This window comes from Lepidochelys kempii, chromosome 7 (assembly GCF_965140285.1).
Source record: "Lepidochelys kempii isolate rLepKem1 chromosome 7, rLepKem1.hap1, whole genome shotgun sequence".
NCBI lineage: Eukaryota > Metazoa > Chordata > Testudines > Cheloniidae > Lepidochelys > Lepidochelys kempii.
This window is the reverse complement of record NC_136386.1, coordinates 51,056,347-51,069,891: the sequence shown is the minus strand read 5'-3', so window position 1 is coordinate 51,069,891 and position 13,545 is coordinate 51,056,347. Positions and strand designations below refer to the sequence as shown.

General features: G+C 57.2%; 1 protein-coding gene across 6 annotated transcripts in view; it reads right to left on the bottom strand.

The window, feature by feature from the left end:
• UBA7 (ubiquitin like modifier activating enzyme 7) overlaps nt 1–10,746 on the bottom strand; it is a 45,547-nt gene extending 34,801 nt beyond the window's left edge. For 5 of the 6 annotated variants that reach the window (XM_073352654.1, XM_073352657.1, XM_073352658.1 and 2 more), the window contains exons 1-8: nt 10,519–10,746; nt 8,800–8,908; nt 8,395–8,563; nt 7,130–7,264; nt 5,626–5,732; nt 5,252–5,342; nt 4,344–4,482; nt 3,693–3,790 (exon numbers count right to left, since the gene is read on the bottom strand). In XM_073352654.1, the coding sequence (XP_073208755.1) occupies nt 3,693–3,790; nt 4,344–4,482; nt 5,252–5,342; nt 5,626–5,732; nt 7,130–7,264; nt 8,395–8,563; nt 8,800–8,879 (819 nt within the window). In that variant the 5' untranslated portion in view covers nt 8,880–8,908; nt 10,519–10,746. The other variant, XM_073352660.1, reaches the window with a different exon arrangement.
• Between the last annotated feature and the right edge of the window lie 2,799 nt (nt 10,747–13,545).

Sequence of the window (13,545 nt, the reverse complement as noted above, 5' to 3'; positions counted from 1 at the left end):
CGGGACTATTTAGAAAAGCTGGACATGCACAAGTCCATGGGGCCGGATGCATTGCATCCGAGAGTGCTAAAGGAGTTGGCGGATGTGATTGCAGAGCCATTGGCCATGATCTTTGAAAACTCATGGCGATTGGGGGAAGTCCCAGACGACTGGAAAAAGGCTAATGTAGTGCCCATCTTTAAAAAAGGGAAGAAGGAGAATCCTGGGAACTACAGGCCAGTCAGCCTCACCTCAGTCCCTGGAAAAACCATGGAGCAGGTCCTCAAGGAATCAATTCTGAAGCACTTAGAGGAGAGGAAGTGATCAGGAACAGTCAGCAAGGATTCACCAAGGGCAAGTCATGCCTGACTAATCTAATTGCCTTCTCTGACGAGATAACTGGTTCTGTGGATGAAGGGAAAGCAGTGGAAGTGTTGTTCCTTGACTTTGGCAAAGCTTTTGACATGGTCTCCCACAGTATTCTTGCCAGCAAGTTAAAGAAGTATGGGCTGCATGAATGGACTATAAGGTGGATAGAAAGCTGGCTAGATTGTTGGGCTCAATGGGTAGTGATCAATGGCTCCACGTCTAGTTGGCAGCCGGTATGAAGTGGAGTGCCCCAAGGGTTGGTCCTGGGGCCGGTTTTGTTCAATATCTTCATAAATGATCTGGAGGATGGTGTGGATTGCACCCTCAGCAAGTTTGCAGATGACACTAAACTGGGAGGAGAGGTAGATACGCTGGAGGGTAGGGATAGGATACAGAGGGACCTAGACAAATTGGAGGATTGGGCCAAAAGAAATCTGATGAGGTTCAACAAGGACAAGTGCAGAGACCTGCACTTAGGACGGAAGAATCCCATGCACCGCTACAGACTAGGGAGCGAATGGCTCAGCAGCAGTTCTGCAGAAAAGGACCTAGGGGTTACAATGGACGAGAAGCTGGATATGAGTCAACAGTGTGCCCTTGTTGCCAAGAAGGCCAATGGCATTTTGGGATGTATATGTAGGGGCATTGCCAGCAGATCGAGGGACGTGATCGTTCCCCTCTATTCGACATTGGTGAGGCCTCATCTGGAGTACTGTGTCCAGTTTTGGGCCCCACACTACAAGAAGGATGTGGAAAAATTGGAAAGAGTCCAGAGGAGGGCAACAAAAATGATTAGGGGACTGGAACACATGACTTATGAGGACAGGCTGAGGGAACTGGGATTGTTTAGTCTGCAGAAGAGAAGAATGAGGGGGGATTTGATAGCTGCTTTCAACTACCTGAAAGGGGGTTCCAAAGAGGATGGATCTAGACTATTCTCAGTGGTAGCGGATGACAGGACAAGGAGTAATGGTCTCAAGTTGCAGGGGGGAGATTTATGTTGGATATTAGGAAAAACTTTTTCACTAGGAGGGTGTTGAAGCAGTGGAATGTGTTACCTAGGGAGGTGGTGGAATCTCCTTCCTTAGAAGTTTTTAAGCTCAGGCTTGACAAAGCCCTGGCTGGGATGATTTAATTGGGGATCGGTCCTGCTTTGAGCAGGGGGTTGGACTAGATGACCTCCTGAGGTCCCTTCCAACCCTGATATTCTATGATTCTAAGGTACTAGCGACATATAGTGCATGGCTACACTGGAAACTTCAAAGCGCTATCGCGGGAACGCTCTCATGGCAGCGCTTTGAAGTGCGAGTCTAGTACTTCACCTCCATGAGGGGATTAGCTCTGAGCCCTGGGAGAGCGGCTCCCAGCGCTCAGAGCCTGTCTACACTAGCGCTCAGGGGGGTGATTTTTCATACGCATAAGCCAGCAAGTTGGAGTGCTATAAAATGTAAGTGTAGACAAGCCCATAGTCAGTGATTTGCTCTCAAGTGGCAGTGCCACCCGCCAGCCCCCCGGACGACCCACAATGAAGTGCCAAGGGAAATCAGGGTAACATTTTCAAATAAAGAATGGTCAGGAGTTATACTGGCCTAGCAGTGGCAGGCGTCAGAGCAGGAATGAGAACAGCAGCCAAGGCAAATTTGCGATGGACGTTCTGCAGAAAGGGAAGCTGAGCCGGAATTCCTGTATGCACTAAACCATGGCTGACAACTGTCACTTTTGTGGGGCAAAATACAGCACTGAATGGAGTCTCCCTCAGCCACCCAGCACATCCCAGAGGCTGGGGCAGAGCTGCCTTGGCTAGGCAGCACTGCCCTGGGAGACAGGCGCTGAGCTGCACTGTCCTGGCAGAGGAAACAAAAAGCCCCTCTGCCCCCCTGTGATACATGAATGGGGTGGAAAAGAGGTAGCTCCCTTTGATGGACGTCCAGCCAGCCAGTTAGCTGTAAAATCCCTCTTGGTCTGTTCTCTGCTTGCTTTACCTGTAAAGGGTTAACAAGCCCACAGGTAAAAGAAAAGAAGTGGGCACCTGACCAAAAGAGCCAATGGGAAGGCTAGAACTTTTTAAAATTGGGAAAGAAACTTTCCCTTTGTCTGTTGTTCTCTGGGCTGCAGGGATGGAGCAGCAATGCTGTAAGAAGCTTAAGCCAGGTATGATTATAGATTATCAATTCATACCTCGAACCTACTTATCTGAAGCCTCAGATGTGTAAGTAAAATTAGGGAATGTTTAAAAAGAAGCGATTAGGGTTATTTCGTTTATTTCTTATTGGCTTGTGGACTCCTCTGTGCTAACCCCAGATGCTTTTGTTTGTTTGTAACCTTTAAGATGAACGCCCCAAGAAAGCTATTTTGGGTGCTTAATTTTTGGAATTGCTCTTTTAAAATCTAGCAAAAGCCTAAGTTCCAGATGTATTTTCTTTCTTTTTGTTTTTAATAAAATGTACCTTTTTTAAGAACAGGATTGGATTTTTGGTGTCCTAAGAGATTTGTGCATATGTTGTTTGACTAGCTGGTGGCAACAGCTAATTTCCTTTGTTTTCTTTCTCAGCTCTTCCCTGGAGGCAGTGGGTGGGTGAAAGGGCTTGAGGGTACCCCACAGAGAGCAATTCCCAAGAGCTTCCTTCCTGGGTCCAAGGGGGTTTTTTGCATTTGGGTGGTGGCAGCATTTACCAAGCCAAGGTCAGAGAAAAGCAGTAACCTTGGGAGTTTAATACAAGCGTGGAGTGGCAAGTATTAAATTTTAGAATCCTTGCAGGCCTCCACCTTCTGCACTCGGAGTGACAGCATGGGGATTCAGCCTTGACACCTCCACACTGCAAATGTCCCCCTCCTCTGGGGTAACTGTTACCCCTTCTGCCCCAAGCTAGCAGTACCCCAGCTCCTACCCCCAGCCGTGTTTTGGCCCCTGTTCCACCTCTGCTTCTGGCAGTTTGCCCCTCCTGTGCAGTCAGTTTGGCCGCAGCCTGGCCCTCTCTCCCCCCCGCCCCCCCAATTTTCCCCCTCCAGCCCTAGGGAACAGGAGGTCCCCTAGGGGAGCAGCACGAGGCCAGTGGTTCCAGCAGACGTTACTGAGCATCCACAAGGATATGTCTGGTCCAAGCAAAGCAGCAAATTCTGATAGGCAGCAGTTTGTAACACTGCACCAGTTTGTGGGTGGGGGCCCAGACAGTCGTGGGAGCAGAGTGGGGGGTCCAGCCAGCCACAGGGGAGGAAACTGGGGGGGGGTGAGCAGGGAGCCCGGCCAGTTGTGGGGGCCCAGGGGGAGGGATGCAGAGTAGTGGGGCTCAGCCAACTGCAGAGGGGCCCTGATGGGGGGGGCAGTCGGCTGGGGACATACTCACGTAGGAGTGCAGCTGTGGCACCTTCACCTGGGTGATGACTCCGCCGTGCTGGTACGGGGCAAAGAAGGCCGTGTCCCCAATCTCCAGCATGAACTCATCTGGGGAAGGCAGTGCCTGGGTGAGGGAGGCCCTGAGTCCCCACACCTCCTCCCCAGTTGTGTAAGCCTGTGGCAGCTGGGCACGGCCTGTGGGTAAAGGGCGTCTCTGCCATATCAGCCTGGCCCAGACCTGCCCAGGGACCCTCGCCATGGCCCGACCCAGAGCCAGGAGCTCAAGGCCAGCCTAGCCCTAGCACAGGCCCTGGCCCCAGGGGACTCACAAGGGCCCACGGTGGGTTGGACGGAGCCCAGCAGCCCCCACCTAGGGCTGGGCTGAAAGCAGGGAGCCAGCGGGGAAGCCCTCATCCCTCTCTGCCCCCATTGGAGAGGTGGGGCTCAGTGACTTTCAGTGAAAGACTACATCCCAGCCCCCATTGCAGCAGCCTCCCCACAGAGCAGGGTCCCCAAAATGCTGCCCTGCCCTTTGCCCCCAGCGTGGGGTCCCTCCCAATGCTCTCCTGCCCCCAGGCCCTCAGAACAGGATCCCCCAATGCTCCCCGGCCCTGGGATCCCCACCCCTGCGCTCTCCTGGCCCCAGCCAGTGGGGGCTCACCCAGAACATGGATGGCGCGGGGCTTGCAGCCATTCAGCTGGCTCATGCCCTCCACATCCGAGAATGTCACAAAGTCGCCATCTGCAAAGCCATGGCCGTGGCCCTGCCCGTCCCTGCAGGTCACCACCCCAGGAGTGCCCTGGGGAGAGAGAAGGGGTCAGCAACCCCACTTGGGCCACATGGCAAGCGGATTACAGGAGGAAGGGTGACCCTTGGGCATCCCACGTAGTGGGAGGGGATGAGAAGGTGGGAATTTTTGTAATATTTTTATGAAGCCCATGTGTGCCTCAGTTTCCCCATATGTTGCATTGTTCCCCATGGTGGAAAAGGCCTGTATGCTCTCAGGGGTGGAGGTGGGCCACGGATGTGTGGACGTTGCCTAGGGGGGACACATGGACATGTGGGCGTCACCAGGGAGTCTCATAGGTGTGTGGGCATCACCTGGGGTGGGCATGCATGGGCATCACCCAGTGGTCTAAGCCGGGGGTGGCAGTCACTGAGGACTGGCCGAGGCCGACTTGTACAATGGAGACACTGAGGAAACAGTGGCAGAGCCAGTCACCAGGACAGGGACCCACAGTGCCCCACAGCCCAGAGGGAGCGTGATCCCACAGCTCCGAAGGGATGCTGGGCACAGAGCTCGTCCGAGAGCGAAGGCCTGGGGGGTTGCCCTGGCAGAAACCGGGGCTCTCACCTGAGAGCAGCTGAGCATGGGCCCATCACAGCTTGGTCAGCTTGTCATGGCGCTGGCTTGGCCAGGGTGGGCAAGGGATGAACTCCTGCCTCTCGGGGATTCCTCTGTGGTGCCCGGGTGACTCCTGGCTGGGGGCCCGGGCTCTGAGGGGGGAGACCAAGCTTCCCCAGGTGCCCGGCGGAGGCCCCAGCAAAGGCGCTTGGCCTGGCTGTACCTGCGAGATGTGCTGGACGTAGGCACAGACGGGCTCAGCCTCCGAGGGTTCGTCGACCACAAAGTTCTCCCCGAAGTCACAGAACAGCTGCCTAGAGGCAGGAACGGGCTGGGTCATCACCCCTGACCAGTGCACCTCCCTCCCCACAGCATCCCCTGCTGGGAGAGGCTGGGACTGGAGTAGCTGAGGGCTCCTCACATAGCCACTGTCCCTACCCACCCCCTGCACAGCAGCCCCTGCTGGGAGAGGCTGGGGCTGAAGTAGCCAGAGGCTCCCCTTACAGCCAGGGCTCCTGCCCTACCCCACAGCACCCCCTGCTACAGAGCATCTTGCGTGCGCGTGTCACAGCAGTGCAGGTAGCATCTTACGCTTACCCGGCCAGCCCCTTGGTGTCTGCTAGGATGAAGCGGATGCTGCGGGCATGGCAGATGTCGCTGACACGGAGCTGTTCCTCCAGGGGCGAGTTGCTCAGAACCACAACCTGAGCCAAGACCCAGAGTTAGTGCAAGCGGGATCTGGCTTGGGGGTGGCTGTGCGCCTGGGAAGCCTGGGATGAGGCCCCCAAATCCAGTGCCACGCCCCCTGGGCCGGCATGTCTCCCTTATGCTGCTTCACAGCCACTCAACTGGCTTTGGCATTAGCTAGATGGGAACTTCACTCCCCTGCCAGCCGCTGGGCAGTGCCAGCCAGCTGGGTCAGTGTGCTGCAGGCCCACAAGGGGGTGATCACATGGTGGTTTGTGTAGGCTCTATGTAAACACCTGGATTGTTCTTTGCCGGGAGAAGCAGTTCCAAAATTGCTTGTTTAGGAACTCAGAAAGCTACAGCCAGCCCTCAGCTGGGACCCCCCACAAGGGGACCTCCCTGCTACCCCGGCCTCAGATGGGATCACTCCCCAGACTCCCCACCCCCTCAGGCTCAGCTTAGGGTTGCCAACATTTGAATCACACAAAACCAAACACCCTTGCCCCACCCGCTGCCCATCCCTTCCCTGAAGCCCTGCTCCTGCCCCACCCCTTCTCTGACGCCCCACCTCCTGCTCACTCCATCCCCCCTCCCTCTGTTGCTCGCTTTCCCCACCCCTCACTTACTTTTACTGGGCTGGGGTAGGGGGTTGGGGTGTGTGAGGGGGTGAGGGCTCCGGCTCAGGGGTGCCAGCTTGGAGGTGGGGCTGGTGATGAGGGGTTTGGGGTGTAGGAGGGCACTGAGACCTGGGGCAGGGGGTTGGGATGCAGGAGAGGGTTCAGGGTGCAGGCTCCAGGCAGCATGGACCTCAGGCAGCTCCCGGAAACGGTTGGCATGTCCCTCGGCTCCTAGGTGCTGGGGAAGCCATAGCGTACTGACTCCGCTCACAGGCACTGCCCCATGGTTCCTGGCCAATGGGAGCTACAGAGCCAGCACTCGGGGTGGGGGCAGAGTGCGGAGTCCCCATGGCCACCCGTGCGCCTAGGAGCTGAAGATGCCGGCCACTTTCAGGAGCCATGCAGAGCCAGGTAGGGAGCCTGCCAGCCTCGCGCCAACCGCACTTTTAATGACCCGATCAGTGGTGCCAACCAGAATCACCAGGGTCTCTTTTCAACCGGGCCTTCCAGTCAAAAAACAGATGCTTGGCAACCCTAGCTCAGCTGGGACCCCACCCCAGACTGCCCTCAAACCCCGCCCCCCCGCCCGGGCTCCCAGCACCCTTGGACTCTGCTGCAGATCCCCACCCCCACCCCGGACTTGGGCTGGTTATGCTGGCTGTTTCCAGAAGCTGAGTGACACCTGCCAAGCCTCAGCTCTCAGCTGCCCCACACCGGCAGCCTGGACCCAGCTCCTGCCTGCTTGAGGCCCCTGCAAGCCCTTAGGTGTTGGTGCCCGAGCCACGGCCCCTCCTCACCTGGAAGGCTGCCAGGAAGCTCTCAGACAGCTCCCTGGTGTATGCTGTCACAGGCACGTAGCTGTTGAGCTCTGCCAGGTGCTGCTGGGAGGCCACTGCTCGGTTCCGGCCCACATCGCTCTCAGACAGGAAGAACTGCAGAGACAGCCCTACATGAGGGGTGCCCCTGGCCTCCTTACCAATGGGCTGAGCTTTGGCCACGTGGCACACAGCCCCCTCGTGCCTCCCCAGTCGCAGTGCTTGCCTGGGTACCACCAGGGCACCCACCCATTGCTTCAGGGGACATTAGCAGCCAGCCTTGAGAATCAGTGCTGCCCAGGCTGGCCATGGCACTGCAGCTTCGGCTCCCCACACCTTCAGCAAGCACTCGGGAGAGCGGGGCTGGTGCAGGGGGAGTCCTTACAGAGAAGAGGCCAGGAGATTTAGGGAGAGGGCTCCCCACAACCAGATCTCTCCTTTGCACAGCACCAGCCCTCCCCCAGCCCAGGCTGTTTGAAGAGCCAGAGAAATTCCCAGGCAGAAACTGACCCTGAGCTGCACAGTGCTACGGCCGAGCGCCCCAAGCAGGGACCGAGGGGAAAACCCAGCCGGCTGGGGCGAGGATCCCCAAACTAAGCAGTTGAACCTGATAATGAGGTTAAACTGAATGATACCCAAGGGCTGGGGCTGAGCCAGCCTGCACCCACCCCGACCAGGAGAGAGAGTAATAATCACATGGGTAATTAAAAATCCCCTTCTTTGGGCCTGCCCCACCCCAGTCCGTGGCCAGGTCAAAGTGGGCTGGCAGCGCAGAGCCAGGAGGGAATGGGGCCAAACTGCGGCCCCACACCTGTGCAGGGCTGGATCTTCTTGGCTTTCCACTGTACATGGGAGAACCAGGCGCTGCGGACGGGACTGATGGAAGCACTCAAGCTTAATGCGGCTTCTGTCAGGTTTGGGGAACAGCTGCAGGGAGTCAGCAGGTGAAGCTATCACTGAGCACTCCGGTAACTACTGCTGCCAATTGCAGAGGCAGGGCAGAGCTACTATGGAGAAATGCCTGTCACTAGCTGTGGTGCAATTCTCGTCAGAAGCTGAGTCGCAAAGCAGTTCCTGAGAGGCAGCTGCTACCGATAGGTTGGCACCATGCAAGTAGATGGACATGCTTGGGCCCTGGCAGCATCCCAACCCCAGAACGCAGGGTGAAAACAGACCAGTCAAGGCTGGGAGGTACATGCCCCCAGGGAGGAAGGACCCCAAGCCCTGCCCCCGATCACCTCAGGTACCTGCGAGGAGAGGTCACTCCATTGGGCGTTGCCCAGGTCGTGCACAGTGACGGATTTCACCCCAGCCAGGATGATGTTCTTGGCAATCTCCACACCCAGGCCCTTCATCCCTGACACCAGCACAGCGGTTTTTGCCAGCCTCTGCATGGCTTCATGGCCCAGCACGTAGCTATGGGGCAAGCACAGTAGGCATGTGGGGGAGAGAACATGCAGCTGGCACAGCCCCTACTCCACCATGTCCCCACCACACCCCTGCCCCTGGCTCTGCCCCCACCACAGCCCTGTCGCACTGGCCCTGACCCCTCCCCTTGTCACGCCCACACTGGGGCACTGCACCTGGCGTGCTCCTTGGCTGACCCCAGGTGCCCCCTGCCACGCTGACTGATCTCCAGGCCCAGCACTCACAGCTGCCGCGAGTACAGACCCTCGTCGATCTCGCCCAGGCTGTTGGAACGCCTCATGCTGCTTCTGCCCAGTGCAGACATGGGTGAGGTGGGTGCAGCTGTGCCCAGCCCTGCATGAGAAAAGAACCAGGCTGGGAGCCAGGACTCATGGGCCGTGCTCCTGGTCCTCCACTGGAGCTAGTGGCTCCATACCAGCTCCATTCCTGGCTGCAAAGGGCAGCGGGATGCTCCACACAGCCAGCCAGGCTGCCCTGGGCCCCCTAGGGCCGTCCAGCTCCGGCCCAGCCTAGCCCCCAGCTGAGGGTAGGCAGCTCCTCTCTCTGGGTCCCAGAGCTGGCAGCTAACATAGGGCTGTGGGCAGAGGAGCCTGGCTGGAGGGATTGGGGAAGATTGGCAGGGCCTGGAAGGAGGTTGGCACCCAAGCTGGGCTAGAGCCATGGTGCAGAGCACCCAAGGAGCATCACAGATGTCACCCAGGGCTGTAGCCAGAAGGGGCCAGCCCAGTGGCCACATACCAGGGCAGCGATGGGAGCAGCGGGCGCTCAGGATGCTTGAACACCCATGAGGCGGTGGATGCCCCCTGCTGCAGGTTGGCAGGCTCAGGGGCTCCAACCCCATCTCCAGCATCTCCTGGCAGAGGCCTGGCTCCATGAGGTTTAACGCTGCCAGGGGCTTGGCCATGAGGAGGGAAAGGCAGCTCTATCCCCAGCAGACCCAGCCCTGTGACTGTCAGGAAAATGAAAGTGAAAGGCCGGGAATGGGAGCGGGGAGGAGAGCTGCTGCTATGGGCTGGAAGTGGGCTGCATTCCCTGAGCTCCCCAACCCCTGGGCAGCAGCCTCAGATGGCTCTGCTGGACAGGTCCTTATGCCACGCCCCATGCCATGCAGGAAGCCCACCTGCCACACAGGGACAGATGGGAGCAAAGACTGCCTTAGTGGCTGAGGGAACGGAGCTAAGGAACCCCAGAGTCCAGGAGCCAGGCCAATCCCCTCCTAGCCCCCAAGGCTAGCTTGGCAGCACCCTCATCCCAGAACCTTGCTGCAGCCTGATGGAGCTATGGGCACAGCACTGCCCTGCTGTGGGGTAGCAAAGACCAACCCACCCCTGCAGAAGTTGGGCACATGGCACAAGAAGCTGCTGGCATGAAGGTCACTGGAGCAGGCAGTGGCCTCCCTCAGAACAGCTGGTACCCTGCTGCCCAGGCACAGGGAGGGCATACCTGCTGGGTCAGGTGGGGCTGGGCACCAGGCAGCAGGAAGGGGGCTCCTCTAGACACCTGCCTGTCATGGGACGGGGTCTGCCACACACCCCACTGCACATCACCTCCTGGGGGCTGCAGGGCACAGAGCTAGCCAGAGCACAGCACACCAGCAAGGCCCTGGGGGCACCAGGGCAGGGGTCCCACAGAGTGATGCCAGTAGGAGGAGGGGGCAGACGCCAGGAACCCACACATATGGGGGCAGAAACATCCCCACCCCGTGCCTGGGTCTTGTCCTCATGGGCAGAGGGCAAGCAAGGGCCAGGCACAACCAGGCCATGCTCAGCCCCTCTAAGGCCCGGGGCAGAACCTGCCTCCCAGCCCTCTGCTCCAGCCACAGGACACCGCTTCCAGCCCAGAACCAGCCCTGAGGTGGAGATAACACGGCTGCTGGGGTTCATGCCCAGAGGGGGAGGCTGGCAAACCTGCCTGGCCCAGCGGGGTGCGGGGGCAGCACTTACCCAGCCAGCCGGTGCCCACACAAGCGCCAGAGAAGCAGCACAAGAAGGAGAGCAGGAAACGGCAAGTCGAGAAACAGCTGCCGCCCCTCAGCCTCTTAAAGGCACAGACAGCCTGAGCCACAGGCAGTGGGGTCACCCTCACCAGAGCTCTGCTTGGGGATACCTGAGCTCTACCAGGGCGTAGGTGGGCAGCGGGGATGCCAGAGCGCCGCCAGGGCAGGGGCTGGTGCAGGAACAGCAGGGATGCTGGATTGTGTAGGTAGGGCATTGTCTGGATACAGCTAGGACTTTCCCCTCAGCAAAGACACATGCCATCCCCTCCCCACCCTGTCCGAATGCCAAGCCCAGGACCTGGCGCAATGCGCTAGAGGCTGTGTACAGCTGAAGGGGAAGTCTGGTACCCCGCAACAGGGGCACCCATGGACTGTGTCCTGGCAGAGGGGACCACCTGGCATCATGCAGCTCCCACTGTCCCTCCCCCACTGTAATATCTGGTGCTGATGGTGCCAGTGAGTGGGTGTGATGCTTCTCAGAGCACCCACGGCTGTCAGCACCTTATAGCCAGCACTAGGGAGTCTTGCCTGCACCAGTCGGGTGGCAGTTTCCTATCCCCACCAGCCTGTCAGCCGTTCACTCCTCCAGGCCGTGCCAGCGCTGCCTATGCCTGCAGGTCAACAATGGACCCCCAAGTGCCTTGAACATGATCCCCACCGAAATCACAGACCCTCTGGTCCCAGAGGAGCAGCTGCCTCAGTTTACCAGCTGTCTTTAGCCCAGCAGTCTGGTGCCCTCCAGGACGGAGTGCAGTTATAGTGAGACAGGAGATTGCGTTAACAAAGGCCAGAGACTCCCTGAGATGTGGAGTGGGGCGACCGATGGAAACCACTGGTTACACACCCCACAGTGCCCCGAAGGTGGCCCAGGGCTGCCCGGTATTAGCTTCCCTCTCAGGTCAGGGTCAGGGCCAGTGCCAAGGGGCCCCTGGCAGCACTGGGCCCCAGATCCCTCCCCTACCACCCAGTCCCATGGCAGCACAGGGCCCCAGACTCCTTGTGACGTTATTAATATAACCTGTGACCATATTTTGCAATCACTGTTATATATTTGCAGCAAATATTGTATAAAGGCTGTCGTGTAAGGTGTCTATGGAAAGGTTATGATTTGCTAATTATGATATCGGTGTTTGTGTATCAGTTTGGTAGTTGAAGCTATGAATATTGGCTCTGTACTTGTATATCATAGAATATCAGGGTTAGAAGGGACCTAAGGAGGTCATCTAGTCCAACCCCCTGCTCAAAGCAGGACCAATCCCCAATTTTTGCCCCAGATCCCTAAATGGCCCCCTCAAGGATAGAACTCACAACCCTGGGTTTAGCAGGCCAATGCTCAAACCACTGAGCTATCCCTCCCCCAAATGTGTTTTGATTATGAAGTAGCCTTAGTAAAGCATTTGATCAGCTTCTTGAGAGATCCGACGAAGTGAGCTGTCGCTCACGAAAGCTTATGCTCAAATAAATTTGTTAGTCTCTAAGGTGCCACAAGTACTCCTTTTCTTTTTGCGAATACAGACTAACACTACTGGGAAGCCTGTCTTGAGAGAAGAATGTGCAAATTAAGTGCCCAATCAAGAAACACTTAACTGACAATGGATCTTGGAAGACTCCAATCCACATAAGAAGTCTTCCTGGGGACATTCAAGATAGCATGTAAGCAATGGCTGCCACCTGTAAAGAACTAAGTCATGCATGGACATGTGGCTTACCCATGTGACTCCAGGTTCCATCTTGCTGCAGTGATCTTCCACAGGGCAGAGGATATAAAAGGCCCTGAAAACTCCTCCATCTTGTCTTCAGTCCTGCTTCTTGAGGGACTTTGCTACAAACTGAAGTTTTGAACAAAGGACTGAATGACCCATCCCAGCTGTGGACATACTCCAGAGACTTGATTTGAGGCCGCAGTTTATTTCACCACTGCTACAAGCCTGAACCAAGAACTTTGCCATTACTGTATGTAATTGATTCCATTTAACCAATTCTAGCTCTCATCTATATCTTTTTCCTTTTATGAATAAACCTTTTGATTTTAGATTCTAAAGGATTGGTAACAGTGTGATTTGTGGGTAAGATCTGATTTATATATTGACCTGGATCTGGGGCTTGGTCCTTTGGGATTGAGAGAACCCTTTTTCTTGTACTGGGGTATTGGTTTTCATAACCATTCATCCCCATAATGAGTGGCAATGGTGGTGATACTGGGAAACTGGAGTGCCTAAGGAAATTGCTTGTGTGACTTGTGGTTAGCCAGTGGGGTGAAACCAAAGTCTTCTCTGTTGGGCTGATTTGGTGTGCCTTAATAGTAAAGGAACTCCAACCTTGGGCTGTGACTGCCTTGCTCTAAGCAATTTGTCCTGAATTGGCACTCTGTTGGGTCCCGCCAGAACCAGCATCATTACACCCTTCCCCTCCCGCCCACTCCCATAGCAGCACCGGGCTCCGGACTCCTCTCAGCCCCTCAGCAGAGGGTCCTATGTGACCCACAACTCCTCCACCATCCGCCCACATGTCAGTGTCAGATCACCAGCCTCCAGGTGTGCTTTCATCTGGCTGACAGAGGTCGTGCCAGGAACACAGGGTGAGGGCAGCAAACACCAGGGCAGGCCTATAGAGCTCAGTGAGCCTTTGCCACAAGCACCAGTGGGCTCTGGGCATGGGGAGAGGGGTGGGGGAGGCCTCCATGGAGCTGTGGGGGTGATGGTACAGTGCAGGGGTGCGGTCAGTGTGGAGGTGGAGCCAGACTGTAGAGGGGGGGAGGAGCGGGGTCAGGGCAGAAAGCAGGGGGTAGGGCTGGGCTGGGCTGTGAGGGGAGGGGAAGGGTCAATGGGGGTGGGGTGGAACTGGGCTGTGGGAGGAGGGGCACGGGCAGGGCCAGTGCGTGGGGGGGGGCACAACCTATGAGAGGAGGGGTGGGAGTCAGTGGGCGTGGGGCAGGCTGGAGGAAGAGGTGGGGGGGCCAGTGCAGGTGGGGTCT